The 23,609-nt window shown below is 32.4% G+C and overlaps 1 protein-coding gene across 2 annotated transcripts in view; it reads left to right on the forward strand.

Annotated features, from left to right (window-relative positions):
* Window positions 1–22,437, forward strand: part of LOC139514530 (uncharacterized) — a 50,250-nt gene extending 27,813 nt beyond the window's left edge. Inside the window, exons 9-15 of one of the 2 annotated variants that reach the window (XM_071303889.1) lie at window positions 111–380; window positions 7,000–7,071; window positions 8,656–8,738; window positions 11,732–11,860; window positions 13,235–13,309; window positions 18,265–18,400; window positions 21,913–22,437. In XM_071303889.1, the coding sequence (XP_071159990.1) occupies window positions 111–380; window positions 7,000–7,071; window positions 8,656–8,738; window positions 11,732–11,860; window positions 13,235–13,309; window positions 18,265–18,400; window positions 21,913–22,188 (1,041 nt within the window). In that variant the 3' untranslated portion in view covers window positions 22,189–22,437. The remainder of the gene's footprint in view (window positions 1–110; window positions 381–6,999; window positions 7,072–8,655; window positions 8,739–11,731; window positions 11,861–13,234; window positions 13,310–18,264; window positions 18,401–21,912) is intronic. The other variant, XM_071303890.1, reaches the window with a different exon arrangement.
* Window positions 22,438–23,609: the final 1,172 nt, after the last annotated feature.

Below are 23,609 nucleotides of genomic sequence, written 5' to 3' on the forward strand. Positions count from 1 at the left end.
ACTCAGTCCTTTTTATATAATAAGGTTTCTAAAATGATATTGTCTGTAAAGTTATGTTTATAAGCTAAATCATTAACATTTAAAATGCATGTTTATTTCACTATTGATAGAATGGCCAGGGTATCCTTATAATTGATGTGGGCAACCTCACTGAGCGAATTGTTAATCACGTGATCAAAAGTGGAATGCTCAATGAAATACAACAGCTATCTATTCGGATTAGTTATGGAGATCCCATGTCTGGAATTAAGTACTTTTCTGTACTAAAACAATTGAGAAAGCTGTTTGAAGCAGGTTTTAGGATATACTGGTCGAGACAAGAATGGTCGGGTATTCTTCGAAGAAACAAGAACAGAACAAGTTGTGTATATCTAGACATGGTATGTTGACACAGTAATTTCTCCCCTAAGTTGTATATACATTTGTTTTATGGCACATATTACTTCTTCATAAATGTTGTGATTGAGAATCAATCTTTATTTTGAAAATATATGCTTGATAAAGGCAATAGTAGTATACCGGTGTTCAAAAGTCATTAATCGATTGAAAAAAAAAACAAATCCGGGGAAAACAAGTGCATTTAATCAAACGCCAACATACATAGCAACGAACTATTTGATAACAACTGCCATATTCCTGACTTGTACAGGACATTTTTCAGAAAATGTGGCGGGTTGAACCTGGTTTTATGGCTAGCCAAAACTCTTATATGAAAATGTTAAAAAATATCGCTAGAATGATAACACTACAGCAAAAAGACATGCAAGAACACAGAGAAACGCACAAACAAATAATATCTGGGTCGACACCACATGCAAACCGCAAAACAACGAACATCTTCCATTAACGACACCACAGGACATCACAAACAGTGAAAAGTAAAATCACAAAAATACTGAACTCAGAGGAAAATCCAATCGGAAAGTCCATAATCACATGGCAACATCAAATGACAAAACACATCAAAAACGAATGGAGCACTTACATACGATCATGCAAAATTTATACATTTTTTTTACAATACCAATTTATAATTGAAATTGTGTATATATATTTAGTAGGTTACATTCCTAATTGTAATAATAATCTCAAACTATGTTACCCTTTACATTTCACTTCCATGTTTAAGGTTTGGTCACTCTGAATTTTTATTCTCAATCATAGTAACTAAAAGATAGTTCAAGAGGAGGAATGGCGTTCTGCACTCTGTATGCATAAGTTCAAATAAGGCCTTTGAAAATAGTGGAATTAATTACTTTTGGAGTGTCAAAAACTCGTTGGAAGTACTTGATAAATTGCATGCATATATTGGTGATTTTGAATCTGTTCAAAGTCTTGATTTTTCTACCCTATATACCACTTTGCCTCATATTCTTATTAAGAAAAAATTCACATCCCTAATTAACTGGGCATTTAAAAAGTCGGAATGCGAGTACATATGTTCAAACTCTTTTAGATCATTTTTTAGTAGCAATAAACAAAAGAACTATGTCAATTGGACATGCTTTGATACTATTTATGCACTTGAATTTTTACTTGATAACATTTTTGTTCGCTTTGGAGATTCCGTATATCGTCAAGTTATTGGAATTCCAATGGGGACTAACTGTGCACCACTTATTGCGGACCTGTTTTTGTATTGTTATGAGTTACAATTTATGACTAAAATTAGCAAAGACCCATCAAAACAACATTTGATACAAAAATTTAACAATACTTTTAGATATTTGGATGATATATTGGCTCTAAATAATGACGACTTCAGTATGTATACTAAAGAAATTTATCCTGTAGAACTTACTTTAAATAAAGCTAATGATAACAATGACCACTGCCCTTTCCTCGATCTTGATATCTATATCATAAACGGGAAGCTTAATACAAAAATTTATGATAAAAGAGATGATTTTTCATTTCCTATTGTTAATTATCCATTTTTAGATGGTGACGTTCCCTTGTCACCATCTTATGGTGTTTATATATCTCAACTTGTACGATTCGCTCGTGTATGTAACAATGTATCAGATTTTAGCGAGAGAAATTTATGTATTACTGAAAAATTATTACACCAGGGTTTTCGATATCACAAACTGGTCAAAACATTTACTAAATTTTATCACCGGTATAAGGAAATAATTCGTAAATATAACTCAACATGCAGACATCTTATACGTTCAGGTATTTCACATCCAAAATTTTATGGAAATATTCTTTATAAAGCACAAAAATGTCAGTATTCTCCTCAGAAACTAACAAAACCTTTAAATAGACTTATTAAAAGGGGATATAGTTACGATACTGTTGTCAGGTCATTAAAGATTGCATATTTTGGCTTTAACATTGATTCACTGATAGGGTCTTTGCATCGGAACTAAACACATTTATTTCTAAAAAAAAAAAAAAAAAAAAAAAAAAAAAAAAAAAAAAAAAAAAAAAAAAAAAAAAAAAAAACAGTTGTTGGCATGACACGGGTTATGTTTGTTGGCATGACACGGGTTATGTTCTTCTCATATATTTTATGATAGTATGATACTAAACCCCTAACGGGAGGGATTGTACCTGATATTCATATGATGAAGACATAATCTTTCAATCAGTTTAATTGAGGTCTGGAGCTGGCATGTCAGTTAACTGCTAGTAGTCTGTTGTTATTTATGTATTATTGTCATTTTATTTATTTTCTTTTGTTACATCTTTTGACATCAGACTCGGACTTCTCTTGAACTGAATTTTAATGTGCGTATTGTTATTCTTTTACTTTTCTACATTGGCTAGAGGTATAGGGGGAGGGTTGAGATCTCATAAACATGTTTAACCCCGCCGCAATTTTGCGCCTGTCCCAAGTCAGGAGCCTCTGGCCTTTGTTAGTCTTGTATGATTTTAAATTTTAGTTTCTTGTGTATAATTCGGAGTTTAGTATGACGTCCATTATCACTGTACTATGCATATTTTAGGGGCCAGCTGAAGGACACCTACGGGTGCGGGAATTCTCGCTACATTGAAGACCCATTGGTTGCCTTCGGCTGTTGTTTGCTCTATGGTCGGGTGGTTGTCGCTTTGACATATTCACCATTTCCTTTCTCAATTTTATTTTTTATATATATGATATTGATCGGTCGCAGTAACGTTGCGCACGATGTTGGTACCAATTCCATTTTGCTATAGATTAGCATAAAAATGAATACGTAGACTGGCCAGTTCGATAAAAAAAATAGTGATTTCTGGTTGAATTCATTACATTAGACTAGTAGAAAATAAAGAAAAAAAAGGAACCGAAATTTAAAATACCAGAAATTATAACACTTAATTTTCCCATTTTTACGCAAAGACGTAATGTCCAACGTTTTATTTTGTATGCTAAAGATCGGAGTGCCGTTTCTATCCCACGGTATTTTTTCTCCGATCATCGTAAAACTTCGTAAGAGTATTGCTATGTGTATAGTTATTCGCGTGTTAATGCAAAATGAATATCACCTGAACCGTAATCCGGAAAATGTTATTTTTGAAAACGGTTTGAAAAATGTCCAAGCATATGCAAGGTAAGCATATTTCGTGTTTGCGAATTTATACCGTGAAATTGAAAAAAGCTGAGAGGAAAAATATCTATTATATTTTGAAATTTTTTTTCCTCCTGATTCATGATATGTTTTTGACGGAAACCATGCGTATAGTTTCTATTGCAATGACTTCAAAAAGTATAGCCATCTTGTCCCAACGAAAAAATAAATTCTTTAAAATTAAGGTTTAACCACCTGTCGATCAAATAAGCATAGTTAGATTATAGAAAATAAAACTTGGCGGTGAACGCTTTCTTCATATTCTTTTAAAACAATGTAGTGTTTAACATTTTTTCGTTAGGCAACAAGGTTTAAGATCGTTTCAAAAGTATAGCCGTTTTGTCCCAACGTTCGGAAAAACGCAATTGATGGATGTCATGCTCTGGTTTTTAATTTTATATCGTAATTATTTGTTTCCAGTTTAATTCGAATGAAAATAAAAATACACGTATAAGTATCAATACACCCAATGTATGAGAAAAGAATAGTATAAGTTTAAATTCAAATGTTGACCAAATGAGATTGATATAAACAAATATCGGGATCTTAGTTTTTTTTTTAATAGCATATTTTTTAATTTAAGGACCATTGTCTATCTGCAAGTTTTAAATCGTCAAAAGCAACATATGTAAATAAAAATTATTACATAAGAGATAAATAGAGAAAAACCATTGCTGGCAATTATAACAAACAAAGAATATGCATAATGCCACAAAAATACGGAAATGAGAAAAAAAACCCATGAATCCCAAATGTTTAACTACCTAGATATTTTGCGACAAAGAAAGCATCGGGAATTGAAAAATATAGAAAGGAAACGGAAACGGAAAGAAATGCAACAAAAGGAGTATGTATAAAGAAAGGCAACAGTAGTATACTGCTGTTCGAAATTCATAAATCGATAGAGAAAAAACAAATCCGAGTTATGAACATGAAGAAAAAAAAATAAGAGAATATAAATTTAAAATCTAATTTATATTAAAATCAAATCTGTGTAAATTTGACAATTAATGTATGATTTATTAATGCGAACTTCTACCGAAAGGAAAATTATCAATTATGGCCATGGCCTGGAAAGATTGACAACTCCAGTAAATGAATTCATTAAAACAAAATATCTATACGACCACTTTGTGTTTTATTTGTAAAACTCTGTGTTTTCAGACAAACCGAAATCGGTTACCAAATTCACAACAGTAAATTGACCTCATCAATTATATGCTTGAACGCCTGAAACGTTCTTTGAAATCGCCTTATTTTGAAGAACGTCGTGAAACGCTAAGTAGTACCAACATCGTGCGAAACGTCAGTGTTAGTATCAAGTTATATGTGATGTGACACCTGGACACTCGAAATGTGTTTAATGACATGATAAAAATAGCAGCAATTTACTGTAGTTATGATTCTCTGTTCTTTTCTAAGGAAAATATATTTGAGGGTTGATACGAATAAGATATTGAAAAGGCAATTTCATAAACATTCATACTACACCTCACGTATATTTTATGTGAAATGGCGTCATACATATTAGGGGTTTAATTAAGCCTTACCAACAGTGACTGCCATCGATGACGTGACGTCATGCAGATAAACAGTGATAAATAAAGGCATGAGTAGTATACTGCTGTATAATTGTCATAAATCGATTGAGAGAAAACAAATCCGGGTAATAAACTCAAACCGAGGGAAACACATCAACTTTAAGAGGAAAACAACAGAAACACAGGTAAAAAAAAAACCCAACTAAAACAAACGACTATTCAACATACATAGAAACGAACTATTAGAAAACAACTGCCATATTCCTGACTTCGTAGAGGACATTTCAAGAAGAAATGGTGGGCTAAACCTCATTTGCAATGACTTATATATTCATTAGAGAGACATCCAGGTACTACGTAACGAAGTGAAAACCAAGCTATTAATCAGTACATTTATGGGTGGAAAATAACTGTTTAATGTTTTCTATAAATAACAAAGTAATCGGAAAACAGTAAACTTTCCACCTAAATTGCAACACTGTTTGGTCTTACTTCTTTTGGTTGCTCTTACCTCACCGAGTAAAAGGATGTCATACAACATATTAGGGAATCTGTCGAAAAATTTATATGAATTTGAAATAGTTTATTCACAGAGGCTAACAAGTTTCGTATTTCTTCGGTTTGGATATTCGTTGAAAATTAATTTTTCGAATCTAATAAATAATTTTAATAACTACTGGGAAAAAAACCTTGAAGATAATTAGCAAAACTAGACACTTTTGTCATTTGTAGGAACTCAAAATCAAGAAACACAAAAGAGAACGTAGGTTGTCTAATCTTGGACATACTTTTTGAAGGTTAACTGTTAAACTTTATACACAAAACATTGCGCAAGGTGAACATCTAAAGCTGTTCTACGTGTTTTTTTCGGATGCACAATTACCATTTTATAGTATATGTAGACTTGATAATTGACATTTATAGAATAGTTGGTTGGTGTCCCTTAGATAAATATACATTCTACCGCTGCACCGGGTGTAATACGATACATATCCACTCGCGTCGGTGAGATTTAAAGTTTTATACGCGACACTGGAAGAGCGTTTCGAATAATCAAATTATAACTGTCTAGAGTGGATAAATATAGTATCGCATGGTATTTGGTGGTGGAATTTGTTTCTCTGGTGATTTTCTGACGACATGCAGACTAAACTAATCCTCCTTTTCAAATGATCTGCAAAAACATGTGTTCTGTCTATGTGACGTCATCAGACATAGTAGCATTTTTCGTGGCGTCAAAATAGGAATTTCAGAGAAAAGCAAGAAAACTTGACGTCATAATCGAATGAAAAATTGAGATCAAACGAACCAAATATTCATTAAATAAAAATAGCGAACAGGTAATAGAAAAATGTAATTACTCCCTAATTGGAGCAGTGTTATGGAACATTTTATCAGATACTCCTTTCCGGCAGTGGGAAATTGTTCGTTTTAAGCGAATAAAGATGCAAAAATGTATGGAGATATTTTTTGACTTTTCTAATGAATCTATGATCAGTTATCTTTCAGTGATATTAGCTTCAACGTTTACAGCAACTTCATTTACAGTAAAATTTACCTACGATAAAAATAAAGTAAACTTTTGATGTTGAATTGATTCAGATTTTATTGCAAGGTTTTTATTATTGTATTTTAATCCATATGTTGAATGTGTTACAATGTGGTCCAATTCATGAACAAGGCATTTGTATCGCTATAAATAATTGTAAACAATCAAGGGATTTTTTTGGAACGAACACAAAAACAATATTAATACAAAACTTAATAACGTCATCTGTTATTTAAAAACAAAGAGATGTAATATAATGCATTGCAAATGAGATATCTATACATTCTTGTTTTAAAATGACAGATCAAGTTTACCATATCATTGATTAAAAGAAAATCCATTTATTAATTAGATTTACAGTGTATGTAGAGGTTTACTTAAGTCAACAGGTCCTATAAAGGAGTACAGTATCAAACAAAATCTGGTAAGTAGAAAATGCTATGATAAGGTATAAAAACTCATCAAAGATACCAGGTTTATTAATTGATACACAAGATAAGGGCTTATTGTACATACTACTCACCAGTTGCTCCTAATAAAACAAAAGTTGTGATTTCAAATGCGAAGTTACAGAGCGCACAAAAAAAAATATGATACGTTTATCCGGCAATCGATTTGGAATACAAGACGATATCACTGATTGTTGCAAACATGCATCATTTACGCCAAATTATCTTAAGTATAAAACTGTAAACATCTAAACATTTTTTTACTGATGAAATATACCTTCGTCCGAGGTAAAGGTATTAAAAAGCTATCTAGAAACATCACCATATGCAGAAGAACGTGTTTTTTTTTTGTGTTGTTGAATCCAATTTTCACATACATTTGCAATTGTCTTCTGCATATTACAAATATAAATCGAAAAAAAACCCTTTTTATTTTTAGACGACTTTGTCTTAAGTTTAATACAAATATTTTCTCATTACAACCTTGCTTATACTTGTAGTCATATAAAATACGAGAAAAATAAAGACACCGATTCTGACGTCACTTTTTGAAGATTAAAATTCAAAGTTACTCATATCGACCGAAATCCATTCATGAAATTTGATATAAGCAAGTAACTCATATCGCGCTGCGACCAAAATTTATTTTTTATTGCATACTTGTATTACTAATTTTCTGTATTTAAGAATGATATCAAACTTATTAAAGGACTGTATAATACTGATCTGTATCGAATATTGGACAGCAGTATACAACTGTTGCATTTATTTCGTACCTTTACGTGTTTGACGATTCTTTTATTTTTATACCCACTCAGCATGTAAATTTCGTAATAACTTATAAAGAGTTTCCTCAGTTCGACCTACGTGATGGAGTCTATTTACTTATCATCTTTTTCTAGTAAGTCCATACGTTCTATATAGTCAAGTGAGCAATGTCAATATCGATCGTTTGTTAATTTTATTTCAAAGCTTGACCTCGTTGGTTCAGCTAAAAAGGACCCTTTTCAAAACTAATACGATAGGTAAGACCATCCTCTCATTATGGTGAATTTGCTAATAGAGATATCCAACTAGCCAAAATAGAATGAAAACTTCAATGTAATTCAAAATTCTCACAGTTGTCCATCTTATTTTGTTAATTTGTAATCGTTTTATCTTGCAATATATGACATTATCATCATAAGGCAGTTATCAATGCATATCAGTAGAGGTAATCAAGGGCGAAATTATAACTTCATCATAGACTCCTCATCGATATTTGTTGTCATTCTGGGCAAATCCATTGACTTTGAAATATAAAATTATAATCGTCTAATGTTTAGCAGAAGATTCATTTTCTGTAAATGTACCTGCCAATGGTCGAAATTGTTTCTAGTCAAAAGGATGCCTTTCATGTAAATGTACCTGAAATGGTCGGCAGCATTGTTTCGAGTAAATAACATCCCTACATGATTTTTTCTGTCTATTTATATTTTGACTGATGGTCTTTTATTTTACTTTATTATATTCTTAACGTTCACTTGATTCCTCTTTTTCACATATTATCATATCATTAGGCAGATTTTGGACACTTACGAATTCCAGAGGACAAGGATCTTTCAAAATTAAATGCAAAAGAGCGGTATGCGCTATATTTAAGGTAAATACGAATATGGGAATATGTCATTATTGTGTTAGTACATCAGTTAGCATTTGTTTTTATCGTAGTGCCATATGGATAGTATAGGAAGTCGGATAAGAGCCATGATTGGCAGAAATACAATTTTTTTTCAAACCTTAAATTAACAAGGTTAATAAATCTGGACACTTTAATGGGGAAAGGTCACTAATTCGGTCACCGTACCATGACATATTTCACTTTTCAAAATTGACATCAATGACATGAAGTTGACATTTTACTCATGGATTTTGTACATTTTTGTAAAATCCGGCTAATAGCAGATATATTTTTGCCCGAAGGCTATGCTAAAATCTAAATATCAATAATAGATTCTATAAACGAAGCTTTTCGTCGCTCGTGCAAATAGCTCAGACACAATAAAAAAATGGATACAGATGTCTAACGAGCTTATATCATATATTCTACAAGGATGCAATTTGGTTTTCCAATTCGGGGTGCCCCAAAAAGTGGCCTTATCAAACCTTCCCCTCTTTATTACATGTTACAAAATACCAAACATTTGAAAAAAGCACAAACTTTAAATTTCTGAAATTCCTTGCTTTCAAGTGGACAGGTTCAAGGGTTCTAAATTAAAGTGAATCCAGAAACTTGTTTCGGACATCCAAATTTAAATAAGTGATATTTTTATTTTAAAAATGTTTTATAAAGTTGCAAGATGTATCTAATATTTATATTATAGCATAAACATGAAATTCAAAATGATGAATCAGGACATTGCCTACTAGATTAAATTTAACACTGTTTTATGCGTCTATGCACGAACCGAAAAAAATTTAATTGAAAACTGAATGATAAAAAAATCACTAGCAAAAACGCTGCCAGAAAACCAAATGTTCCAATTGCAGTTGGTAGAGAGGATAACCAGATTTTGTTAACTTAAACTCCTGTCCCGCATTTTGTTTTTCAAATATCATTCTACCCTCCATAAACAGCAAACGATAGCTCCCACATAGGGGCTACAGGAATTTTGCTATACAAATATTAAAAATTCACAATCGCAAAGCTGAAAGCAACCGACACTCAATTTCAATTTGTTAATGTAAGTCTATATATGATAAAAAAAGTATATTGTTAATGTAAGTCAATATATGATGAAACAAGTATATTGTTAATGAAAGTCAATATATGATAAAAAAAGTATATTGTTAATGAAAGTCAATATATGATGAAAAAAGTATAACAACAATACCGATTGCCAAGGCAAGTTTTAAACTGACACTATTATACGTTACATTCAATTAACCAACAAAACTTAGGAAAAACAACTGTCATATTCTTGACTAGGTATAGGCATTTTCCAACAAATTTGCAGTGGTTGTTTAAAAATTGTTGTTTTAACTAGTTTAACCTTTCACTTATTTGACAATTGTTTAAAATTCCACTATATTGACAAAAATAGGTGAGTAACCAAAACAGACATAACCAGTTTATATAATAATAATCAGGATCCAACAACCAGAACTATGTAAGCATGCTTACATGCATTTAACATAACTGACTGAAAAGATTAAACAAATCTACAACACAGACGGCCAACAAAAAAGTGTTTGAGATGATTGTACAGTTAAGTAACACATAATTTTATAAAGATTTTCCCAAAAACGTTTTTGTAGTCGAAAGCAAATTTTACAAAGACTCTAACAAAAAGTGTTTGTAGTTAATAGTACATACAGCATATAAATTTCGATAAATTAAATTAAATATAACGACAAGGATAAGCAAAATGAAAACATCGCTGTACAATCATTTTGCGTCCGAGTCTCGCCTCTGGACACATCGGCCCCACGACAAAAGAAAAAAAAACACATTAATAGCTGGATGCATAAATAACGAAACACTGTAATAGCCATACGACCAAACAGAACATCATATAACAAAGACAAGTAAACGGAAAACTTAAATCAATATAAAGATACAGAACTTCTGCACATCGAATCTCGACACCATTTTATTGTATTTGTAAAGTTGACTGTGCATATTAATCTATTTATTCTGGTACTTTCCAATACAAATTTTCACAAAGCACTGGCTCATCATTCTTGCTAGACACCGATGACGTTCTACAAAGTTTAATTATCAGCGGCTTGCCCTTAGTTATCTCGAAGAAGACTTTAAACAGACTTATTAAAAAGAGATATAGTTACGTACGGTACTGTTGTCTGATCATTATAGATGGCACATTTTGGTATTAGTATAGATTCACTTATAGGGTCTTTCCATCGGGAATAAACACATATATCCCAAAACCAGTTGTTGACATGATACGGGTTCTTTCTCGTATATTTTATGATGGTATAATACTAAACCCCTAACGGGAGAAACTGTGCTTGATTATCATATGTTGTAGACATAACCTTTCTATCAGTTTAATTGAGTATAACTGTGTGTATTGTTGTTTATTTGTTTTTCTACATTGGCTAGTATGACGTCCATTTTTATTGAACTAGTACACATTTTTGTTGAGGGGTCAAGTGAAGCCTGCGAGTGCGGAATTTTCTTACTGTGTGGAAGACCCATTGGTGGCATTCGGCTGATTTCTGTTCTTTGGTCGGGTTTTTGTCTCTTTGACATATTTCCCATTTCCATTCTCTATTTTACTACCTGTATATGTGGCATCCTTTATTTCTAGTTCAATTGGTTAGATGATATATAAAAAAGGAGATGTGAGAGGATTGCCAATGAGACAACTCTCTAGCTACAATGGCACATAAATTAGCAACTACAGGTCATCATACGGCTTCAACAATGAGCAAAGCGCATACTGCATAGTCAGTTATTTTATTTTCAAAAAATAAACGAATTTAGATGAGTTCGTCACCAAACCATGAAAACGTCAACTTTACAGTTAACCGTCTACTTTGCATGAATAAAAAAAATGTAAAGAATACGAAACATATGTTATTACTTGTTTTGGCACTCTGGATATCCAAAATACTTCCAATATTCCACAGATATTTGACATCGACACAGATCCTCTGTAAAGAAGTGATACGGTTAGGTCATATAACCGATGGTGGATGGAACGTTTGTCATGATAAACCGTACAGACCTTCATATCCATGTCTTGTTTATTCGTTTGGGTAAGTTTATTACAATCTGTAAAGATTTTAAATTTTAATGTATATTTAATCATATTGTAATACACACCACGTTACATTTTTTTCAAACATAAATTATAAATATTGGTGTTAATGATAAATTGTAAAATGGTAAAATGCCATTGCCGGTGCACTCGAAGGTTTTTGTATTGAAAATAGAGCGATTGGTTCTGCCTATTTGTATCTTAATGTAAATGTTTATTTTTTCCTATATAAGATAAATTCAATATCCTCAAATGGAAGTATGTATCATTTAAAGAAGACATTGTAATAAGGCCATATTGAATACTTTGATTTAAAATTGGCTTTATGACAAAATACGTTATTCGAGTTGTTCTGAAAAAGTATATTTTATAGCTGTATTTGGCCAAACTTGTAGAAATTTTTTGTCCACAATGCTCTTCAACTTCGTACTTAATTTGGCCTTCCTAACTTTTTAATCGAGTGTCACTGAAGGTGTTTTGTAGACGAAACGCTCGTCTGGCACAAATAGTAAATTTCAATCATGCTTTCTATGATCAATTCATTAATTTCCAAAATCAATTAACGCTTTATTCGTTTTTGGTGTATACACCATTAAGGTGTATGTGAACAAACCTTAAAACAAAGAAAAAAAGTGTCAACATTTAAGTTAGCCACAGCTCAGCACTAATGAATCAAACATATCTTTTTAAACAGGAGGTTAAAAGAATATATACGAATATTTGTTAACTTTATTATACTTTGTTTATTGAAAGTATGCCATATAGGGAAAAATAAAATCACAAAAATAGTGAACTCCGATGAAAATTCAAAACGGAAAGTGCCTAATCAAATGGCAAAATCAAAAGCTCAAACACATCAAACGAATGGATCCACTGCTTTTTCTAAAAAACACCTTGTTCAGAACTGCACATCGGATGCAGGTTTATTTCGTAAACTGCGCACAAACCCATTGTTTTTCTTGAAAACCCTGCTTGGTATAATACATCTGGGTGTATACAAGTATGGTATCTTTATTTAATCTGTATACCATTGTCATTCAGGAAATGGCTAATTTGTAGCTACTTTCACTTGATCTATATTATTGTCGCTTAGGAAAAAAAAATCTTCATTTCAGAACATCGGTAGCAATATGCTATATAAAACTCATCATAGATAACAGGTTTATAATTTGATACGCCAGAAGAGCATAAGCAATATACACTCCCTGTATCCAAAATGTCGAAGCTGACGACGTTTATGGATGAACAGATACAAGGTCGTTCAAGCTGAATCAGTTTTCCCCGCCTCTGTAACGAATGATATTTTCATATTTACTATTCAACTACAATTGTTAACCAGAAAATCCAACATTGATGTCCTTTTATATTGTAGAATAAATTGGGACTTTAGTTTTGACGATGCCGTGGTGAAAACATACGGATGTGACGTTCAATCTTTTGATCCAAGGTAACGGACTAAGTATATAGAAAAATAATTCCTTTGATATTGAAATACTACAAACAACAACACGGAAAACTATAATTTTCAATCACATGACAAAAAAACAAAACAAAAACAAAAACAACAACAACAACAACAACAACAACAAACAAACTAAAAAACAAAAAAATAACCCAAATTTGCAGAATGATAAATTATAAGAGATTTTAAAATCTACAGTACTACGAGGTTAGAGTCATCCTTAACATTTTGACCATAGTAGATGCACACAAGTCATAAACGAGTATACTTTATTCGACTTATGAACATTAAATATCGGTAAATTACTATACTTGTATCTATGAATTTTCACATTTAAAATTAAAAATAGAAGAGACAACATATAGAGAGTTTTTCAAATTTTTGTGGTCATCTAAATATGTCTATAACTTACTTACAAGGAAGCTATTAAACCAAGAGTTCCAAATGGTGAAGTTGAAATCATCCCTTCGTAAATTTTACGGACGCCATCACGAGTTGGTTGACCGTTATGGAATAACCGTATCACAAATGATATCGGATATGTTCCTTACGTCGTAACTACAATCCCCTTCCCTTTCCTGAATGTGACCTACCGAATTAGACTATTTACCGGATTTGTTATCACATAAGCAACACGACGGGTGCCGCATGTGGAGCAGGATCTGCTTACCCTTCCGGAGCACCTGAGATCACCCCTAGTTTTTGGTGGGGTTCGTGTTGTTTATTCTTTAGTTTTCTATGTTGTGTCGTGTGTACTATTGTTTTTCTGTTTGTCTTTTTCATTTTTAGCCATGGCGTTGTCAGTTTGTTTTAGATTTATGAGTTTGACTGTCCCTTTGGTATCTTTCGTCCCTCTTTTACATGCAAGAAAACACAGCAAATCAATAAAACTTGCATTGTGTTCTGTTTTTTTTTTAACATTGACTGTTGAGATTTGAACGGTTTCTCGTCATTTAGTTAAACAATATGGGAACCAGGATTTATACTTACATTACATTATCATGTTTTTGTGCAGAATAAGCATTTAATTTTTCACTATACACAAACAGCTATATATCCATACATTCCTATAATAGTTAAAAGGAAAGTTCTTAAGCAAAACTATGACGATTTCAACCTTAGTCAATAATTGGTCACATAATTCCTCTGTTAGTTTATTTGATTATAATGAGTTATTGCATTTTTAAAAGAACAAATTGAATTTTCATCCGCCATAGAGTTGGGAAAAAAATGAGTTTAATTTTGATTTGTTTAAGATGGATTAATAGCTAAAACGAGACCCAGTTGTTGCGTAAACAATTTTGGTTTATTTTAAAACATGAAAACCATCTTAAAAATGAGAATATAATGTGTCAAAAAGAGCAGAAAACAGCCGACAGCCATCAATGGGTCTTTAACACAGCGAGCAAATCCCGTACTCAGAGTTATGCTTGAGGTGGCCGTTTAACAAAATTATGTACTAGTTCAGCGATTAAGACGTCCGATGTCAGAATAGGTAACTAAAGAAACTAAGTAAAATGACAATAACTATTTAAAAAATCAACACTGAAATTTAATCTTCGACTTCTGAGTCTAATTATTCTTTTGCTATCATAAGCCTCTTTTCATCGGATATTCGTCGTCGTTATTTCAAAGTTATGTTTGGAAACTTTTTAAGGTGGGAACACATGAGACTCACACCATATGCACTTATATACTAAAGGAAAACTTGTACTGTTAATTTATTTTATTACTCCAGTCATTGGAAAGGCTCACGTTAAAAGTATAGTTGAAGATCAATGTGTACATGTAAAAAGTAAAATCACAAAAATACGGAACTCAGAGGAAAATCTAATCGGAAAGTCCATAATCACATGGCAAAATCAAATGACAAAACACATCAAAACGAATGAACAAGAACTGTCATATTCCTGACTTGGTGCAGGCATTTTCAAATGTAGAAAATGGTGGATTAAACCTGGGTTTAAAGCGCTAAACATCTCACTTTGATGACAGTCTCATTAAATTCCGTTATATTTACAATGATGCGTGAACTAAGCAGACATAATAACTAAAATAGACAAAATATTGGTACAGCAGTCATCATCGTGTAACAATTTTAAAAGGAACAAATTTAACAGAACACAAAAAAACATCTACAACACATTCATTGAGTGGCGTGTCTGGCGTCAGAAAATTTTATACGTCACATAAATTTGTCGTTCAATTTATATACAAACAATTTTAAAATTTCACATGGGCAATGTTAGTATACAGGGTTAAAAAATCAAAGTATGTGAGAATTAATTTCAGAAATAGACCGAGATTTAAAATAGTTCAAAATTTATATAGAATTTATAAGAATCCACTAATAGTTCATTACATTACTCGATTGAATAATTTTGACCTTTTTGGTTCAACGTATTTTCTAATTCATAATAGAAATATATCATAATGACATATAATAGAACAACATCATATTGATCTTTTAAAGTAGAGAGTCACGTTATAAGAACAAAAGAAACACAAAAAGTCGCATATACAAAACACACCCGGAATAAATGAAAGATAATACAAACACATTGACGGGATGTTTAAGTACCGAGCCACGTTAAACGGATATCACATATAACAATCCAACAGTAAACTTAATATTTATAATAGAACAAAGACAAATGAAAGAACAATATAACACGTTGTTAAGATGATAAACAACATTAGTACGCAGAATCTATACATCAAGACCATCATGTATTTTTTGTGAAGTTGATACAGAATATTTATCAACAAGGTCTTGGTACCTTCCGATGAACTTTTTTTAGAAAAAGGACGAGACGTTCTTTGACATACCCCTGGTTCATCAACTTTCTACTCAGACACTGATGACGTTTTACAAAGTCTGAGTAGGAGATGCAAGCTCTTGAATATCGAATAACTTTGGAAATATATATCCCATATGCAGGTGAAGTTGGTATATTGCTACTAAGGTGGGGGAAATTTATAATTTCAAAATTAAAATCGTCTCGTTTGTCATAGATTCTGGTACTGAGATGACGGTGTAAGTCAAATTCGAGATATAAGTCTAAAGATGAGGCGGAGGAAGCCGTGTCTGTTGTTTCTTTAATTTCTAGTTCTTGGGGATATATTAATGGAACCCAATCAGAAAAGTTCGGATTGTTTATGGAAAGAACATCATCAATATATCTGAGAGTCAAATTAAACAATCTGGCTTCTTTGATCCTCTTGTTTTTGACAAGTGTCTGAAGGAACTCCGATTCATATGAAAATAAGAAGAGGTCGACAAGAAGAGGCGCACAGTTTGTTCCCATAGAAATGCCGACAATTTGTTGGAAAAGTCTGTCTCCAAACTCAACAAATATATTGTCGATAAGAAACTCCAGCATACTGACCACTAGTTCTTCTGTGTAGCATGTTTTACTTTTTTGTTTGTCACTATTAACGAAATATGCCTTATGATATCCCAAAGTAATAAATGTATAGCGTATGCTACCATTTTTATGTTGAAAGGCATTGTGGATTATATCTTTTAGGCCATTTTTTAATTTCACACGGGGAATCGTGGTATACAGGGTTGAAAAATCAAAAGTTTTGATAGAACTAATTTCAGAAAAAGACCAAGATTTAAAATTGTCTAGAAGTTCTTTAGAATTTTTAAGAATCCACATATGGTTAATACCACTACGCGAGTAAACAGTTTCTCAGTATTTTTGAAGACCCTCTTTCACTGCGGACAGAATTTTAGTCAAACTAATGGACAATTCTTTAGTGGAACATGAAGATGAGCCAGCAATATACCGTTGTTTGTACTGAATTTGATGAAGCTTTGGTATCCAATACAAACAAGGTAAGTCCTCCGATTTGGTGTTCAATGTAATGTTTATTGAAGCCATGAAGGACTTATGATATGCTAAAATCTCATCCTTGTCAAATGATATGTCTATGTATGTGGGATTACCTGAGTGCTCATTTATATAGAGTGTTGCTGCTCACAAGGAAGCTATTAAACCACGAGTTCAAAATGGTGAAGTTGAAATCATCCCTTCGTAAATTTTACGGACGCCATCACGAGTTGGTTGACCGTTATGGAATAACCGTATCACAAATGATATCGGATATGTTCCTTACGTCGTAACTACAATCCCCTTCCCTTTCCTGAATGTGACCTACCGAATTAGACTATTTACCGGATTTGTTATCACATAAGCAACACGACGGGTGCCGCATGTGGAGCAGGATCTGCTTACCCTTCCGGAGCACCGGAGATCACCCCTAGTTTTTTGGTGGGGTTCGTGTTGTTTATTCTTTAGTTTTCTATGTTGTGTCGTGTGTGCTGTTGTTTGTTTGTCTTTTTCATTTTAAGCCATGGCGTTGTCAGTTTGTTTTAGATTTATGAGTTTGACTGTCCCTTTGGTATCTTTCGTCCCTCTTTTATACCTAATTCTTTTACAAGACATTCGTAGTAATACGATTTACATACAAAGACAATATTATTTGAAGCTTTGTCAAAAGGAACAACATACTTACCATGAAGAGATGATAGACATTTTATGGCCTCTTTGTCTCTGAAAACGGACTTTGGTCGATCGTTCAAACAGTTTTTCAACTTGTGAATGCGACGTTTTATCAGAGACTTGATAGTTTTAACCCATTCTGACAGAGTGTCCAGTTCAACTTCCTTTCGTTTAGCCCATGCTCTGGGGTAGTCCTCAATGGAATGATGTACTTAAAGTCGGATGTATTTTTCTATTGAAATTCTTCAAATTGTAGATTCCATATACTTTTGCAGGTTTTTTTTTATATGTCATAGCTAATTTTAATGCATAGTGTATATTTTAAGCAGTATGAAACCCGAATGATTGATAGTTTTGTTTTAAATTCAAATTTACTTTCGGGAAGTGCAAGTATTCAAACAAATCTGTAATTTCATATGTTTATTTTAGTATGAACCAGCCAGATTTTAGACGTGGAGACCAGATATGGTTTCATAACCTTGGGATAAGCAATACGACCTCAAGAAAAGGAAATTGGAATGTTTCTTCCTTAAAAGATATATTAAAAAATTTGAACCATACTTCTGTAAGTAGATATCTTCTAGTGATTTATATCAAATAAAGGTAAGAAAATCAGATATGCACAATTTTTTGTTAAATTCTGATTATAAAAAATATAAGCTAGTTGTTTATTTACTGCTTTGGTTGTTATGGAGGACTTGATATGAGAAATCACGAAGCTATTTCTATATGCTAAACATGTACTATATGAGCAGATACATTCGTATCAGTATGTCTTACTTATGTCCAACCAATTATTGTATTTAAAAGATGAGTATTAAAAGTAAAAGATCACAAGCTTGCAGATGATGATGCTGTGTTCATACTTCCAATTATATTGTTTATTAGAAATAATGAATTAATACAAATAGATATTTGTAACGATGATTTTGTATTTAGATGTGTGTTTGGTTACCTTTGTGCTATTTAGGTTATTAGTTACCAGGTACCAGGCTAATAAAAAGTAAAAACACAAAAATACTGAACTCCGAGGAAATCAAATGCTACAGTGTTCCGTGCAGCAAAAGAGGACCTTGGTAACCCGGGCGACGTCCCGGCCGGTTTGTTCTTTGTACTATTTGTATTCATCGTGCATAAAGCTACCAAGTTAATGATGCCCTCGGGGAATAATCCACCAGCAGTAAAGTTTCTTCTAGGAAGAAACTTGACATCGACTTGGTTGTATTAAAAAGTAAAAACACAAAAATACTAATTTACTGTAAATTCAGAAATAATACTTTTTATTATTGCGAAAAGTTGACTGCGAATTAACTTTCCGAGTATGTTGCAAAAGTTTTTAAAACGTGATTTTTTTTTTTTTTTTTAAATAAATCAATAAATAAAATGAAAGACGTTTTTCACAACGTATTATTAATGATTGGAAGAACCTACCAGTTGAAGTTATCTCCTCAAAAACTGTGGAAGCCTTTAATTTTCTTTGAAATGAAAGTCTTTGTACACGTGTTTTTTCCAAAGTAAAACTTAGTAATTCAAGTATATAAAACACTTTCATCTTACATTCAGACACTAAGGGGGGGGGGAGGGGTTGTAGTCCATTACGATGCTGATTCTAAATTTCAAAAAATTGGAAAAGATAAAGTTTTTACTACTTTTTCTAAAAATTACATTTTTGCCTGTTTAAGAAGTCGTTTTTCAAAATCATTGACCTAGATATTCTATATAGAGAAAAAATAATATATTTAAGCCTTGTATATGTTCATCTGTCCTATTTAGTTCACCCAAATCAAGGAACAGTTTTAGCTTTCGTCATCAGTTGGGACCTGTTGCCTGTCAGTCTGTTTACAATCTCTTTTTTTTTTTTATGTATTCTTCTCTAAACATCTAAATTGAATGGAACCGTTAACCCATACTCATCATCCAGGTATCTATTTTGAAAATATTCTCACAAAAATTCCCAAAACTTGAAAGTGATAACAAGCAAACAAGATCAACAAAAAAGTTAAATAACGAATATTTTAGTTGACTCCTTATTATCGTTATTGCACTTAGTCCATTTATTAAGTACTGTTTTACATACAGAAAACTGATACTGACAATTATGATCAGTTTAACAAGATTGTTATGGACAAAATGGCCGAAATTGTCATTTGTCTACTTTCGGGAGTTATTGTTCTTTAGGTCGAAGTTCAGTTAATGGGCTATGATACATATATTTGTAAAACTTTGCATACAACTTTGGCTCGTTGAATTATTTATCTTTTTTTCTGAAACATTGCTTAATCAGCTTTCATTAAATACATATTTATTAAAGAGAAGCTGTAAATATCATTTAACTTAAATATATATCCCAGAACTAGAAATTAAAGAAACAACAAACAGGGCTTCCTTCGACTCATTTTTATACTTATACCTCGAACTTGACATATGATGAGTTTATTTTATATACACAGTCATCTTAGTACCAAAATCAATGACAAACGAGACGATTTTAATTCTTAAATTATCAATTTCCGCCTGCTTAGTAGCAATATACCAACTTCATCTCCATATGTGATATAATACATTTCCCAACTTATTCGGTATTCAAGAGTCTGCAGCTCCTACTCAGACTTTGTAAAACGTCACCCGTCACCAGTGTCTCATCAATAATTTGACGAACCCGGGCTATATCAAAGAAAGTCTCGTGCTTTTTCTAAAAAAAAAAGTTCATCAGAAGGTACCACGATAAGTTTTGCGTTCTTGTCTTTCATTTTTACTAATATTCTTTGTCTATTTGCCTTTTGTGTATATGACATGGCTCTGTACGTATTTTATTCATTTTGATATTGTAAATTATTGTGTTCTTGTCTTTCATTTTTGCTAATGTGTTTAGTCAAGATGTCATTATGTGATTCTTTATTACATATTTATTTGTTTTTATAGTGACTAAGATTATAACACAATGTTGACTGCTGTACCCCTATTTTTGACATTTTTACCTATTATAAAATTGAGAAAGAAAATGGGGAATGTGTCAAAGTGACAACAACCCGACCATAGAGCAGACAACAGCCGAAGGCCACCAATGAGTCTTCAATGTATCGAGAAACTCCCGTACCCGTAGGCGTCCTTCAGCTGGCCCCTTAAAAATATGTATACCATTTCAGTGATAATGGACGTCATACTAAACTCCGAATTATACACAAGAAACTAAAATTAAAAACCACAAGACTAACAAAGGCCAGAGGCTCCTGACTTGGAACAGGCGCAACATTGCGGCGGAGTTAAACATGTTTATGAGATCTCAACCCTCCCCTATACCTCTAGCCAATATAGAAAAGTAAACGCATAACAATACGCATATTAAAATTCAGTTATGTCTGTTTGTTTTGTTCACACGTCGTTGTCAGTATCATGGAATTTGATGCAACTGTCATACAAGTGATAGATTTAGCTAGCTTTAAAACAATAAGAAAATGCCTGTACCAAGTCAAGTATATGCCAGTTGTTATCCATTCATTTGCTGTGTTTGAGCTTTTGATTTTGCTATTTGATTAGGGACTTTCCGTTTTGAATTTTCCTTGGAGTTCAGTATTTTTGTAATTTTACATTCTTCATCAGAACAATATATATCATGATGAAAGAAATGTGTAGCGAAGAATAAATGTAAATTCACCGCAAAAAGGTATAACTACTAAGCGTCTGAGGTTCTATTTTATTTCCAGAAAAGTCTTGTTTTGTTTAATTCGATTGATCAGACGACTTTTACATCAAGTGGCCTGGATAATGTCATGCATATTCAAAGCGATGAATCCATACTTTGGTTTTTAAGTCTGTTTGAAAAGGAATGTATTCTTATGAAGACCATCTAAGAATTATTACCATTCAAATTCCGTTACCGCACTTTTGAGTTAAAAACTTTTTGAATAAGAGGTCGAAAATTAATTGAACTCCGCTTTTTTCTATCTCGACGACCACACTTTTGAGTTGAAAAAAATTGAATAAGAGGTTGATAATCAATTGAATTCCCCTTTTTTCTATCTCGACGTTAATGAAAGATAGCAAATTCAACTTTATATGTATTATTTTTATTTTCAGCGAAGAATTGATCTTCTGAAAATTGACGTAGAGAAGAGTGAATGGGAATCCTTCCCGGATATGATACAAACTGGTTCGCTAAGAAATACCAGGCAATTGTTAGTAGAATTCCATGGTAGAGCAACATCGTTTCAACAATTAAGAACGCTTAGAGCAATATATAACGAAGGATTTAGAATTTTTTGGTACCATAGAAATCCAGTAAAAGACAACTTAGTACAAGGCAAATTTGTCCAGCATACTTCATGTTATGAAGTGTATTTTGTTCGAGTCTAATTTGTACGTAAGCATCCTTAAAAATTTGTATCTTAAATGTGAATGATTTGTTTGTAAACATGATATAAAATATGAATCTTAAATGCGACAACTGAATGCTAACACTTGTTTTTACATTGGTGGTGATTGAAAACAGTGTAATAGTCAAAATGTTTTTAGTAGTGAGTGTGTGTTCGTGTTGTTTTTGGAGGCGGCTTTCCTTGTGTGGAACTTTCGCCCTACTTATTACATAAAAAAATACAAATATTATTAATGTGTTGTGTTTTTTTACGAGTGTTCTGAGTTTTTTAAAGTCCCTTCTGTAATGAAAAGTTTTCTTTAGGAGAACCCTTTTAGTTCTTGAAATGTTTATGTTGAGTCTTTTGAAAAAAAAGGTCCACACCAAGGGGAGAACGCAGCTTATGTCCAAATAACATGTAGTCAAGATCCTGTTGACTAGATTTAAACGGTTTTCCTATATGTCATATTCATGCCAGGTAACATGCGACTCCAATTTTCATGTGTATCATGAATGCTGTATGCAAAACTGTGTTAAAGTTCGATTGTACCTTTCATAAGTACTGTTGGTCTCCGGATGAAATGAGCTTGTTTTACAATGTATAATTTCCATTCGTTTGCAATAAAGGCAACAGTAGTATACCCCTGTTTGAAAGTCATAAATCGATTGCGAGAAAACTAATCCGGATTACAAACTAAAACCGAGGGAAACACATCAACAATAAGACCACAACAACGAAACAACAGAAATACTGAATAAAATTCGAAAATTTCAGTAGCTTTTTGTGATTTAAGAGGGAACGCCTCTAGCAATCTAATAAAAACCGCCCACACACAAAGTAACATAATGATATTCGTCTGTTTTCGGTCCAAATATGCCAATATGCCATCTTTTATATGCCATCGTCATTATACATCACCTCCTCTGCATGATGTCTTTATTAATGACTTGCTGCCATTTATACAAAAGCCGTTAAGTATTCATCACTTTCACATCCGAAACTTTATTCATTACCCCTTTCTAAACTTCATTCTCTGTTCAATTTATGTTTGGAAATCATTGTTACAAACCCCCATTCAAACCAATACAAACCAAAGATGAAGAACTGGATCTTCCATCACTGTATTGGATACCTAAACTACATAAGTGTCCTTAAAACAACGGTATATTGCTGGATCTTCAAAGTGCCCTACGAAACCTCTTTCTAAATTAATAACATCTATTTTGCCAAAGACAGGCTTCAAGGTTATTGTAAAACTGCCTATTCTAGAAGTGTCGTGAAACAGATGTGGATACTTAAAAATTCCAAAGATGTTTTAGAGTACATACAATCTAACTCTCTTTCATCTTGTAATAATATTAAAACATTTGACTTTTCTATACTTTTCACAAGTATTCCACATTCCAAACTAAAAGATAAATT

This window comes from Mytilus edulis, chromosome 3, assembly GCF_963676685.1.
Source record: "Mytilus edulis chromosome 3, xbMytEdul2.2, whole genome shotgun sequence".
Lineage (NCBI taxonomy): Eukaryota > Metazoa > Mollusca > Bivalvia > Mytilida > Mytilidae > Mytilus > Mytilus edulis.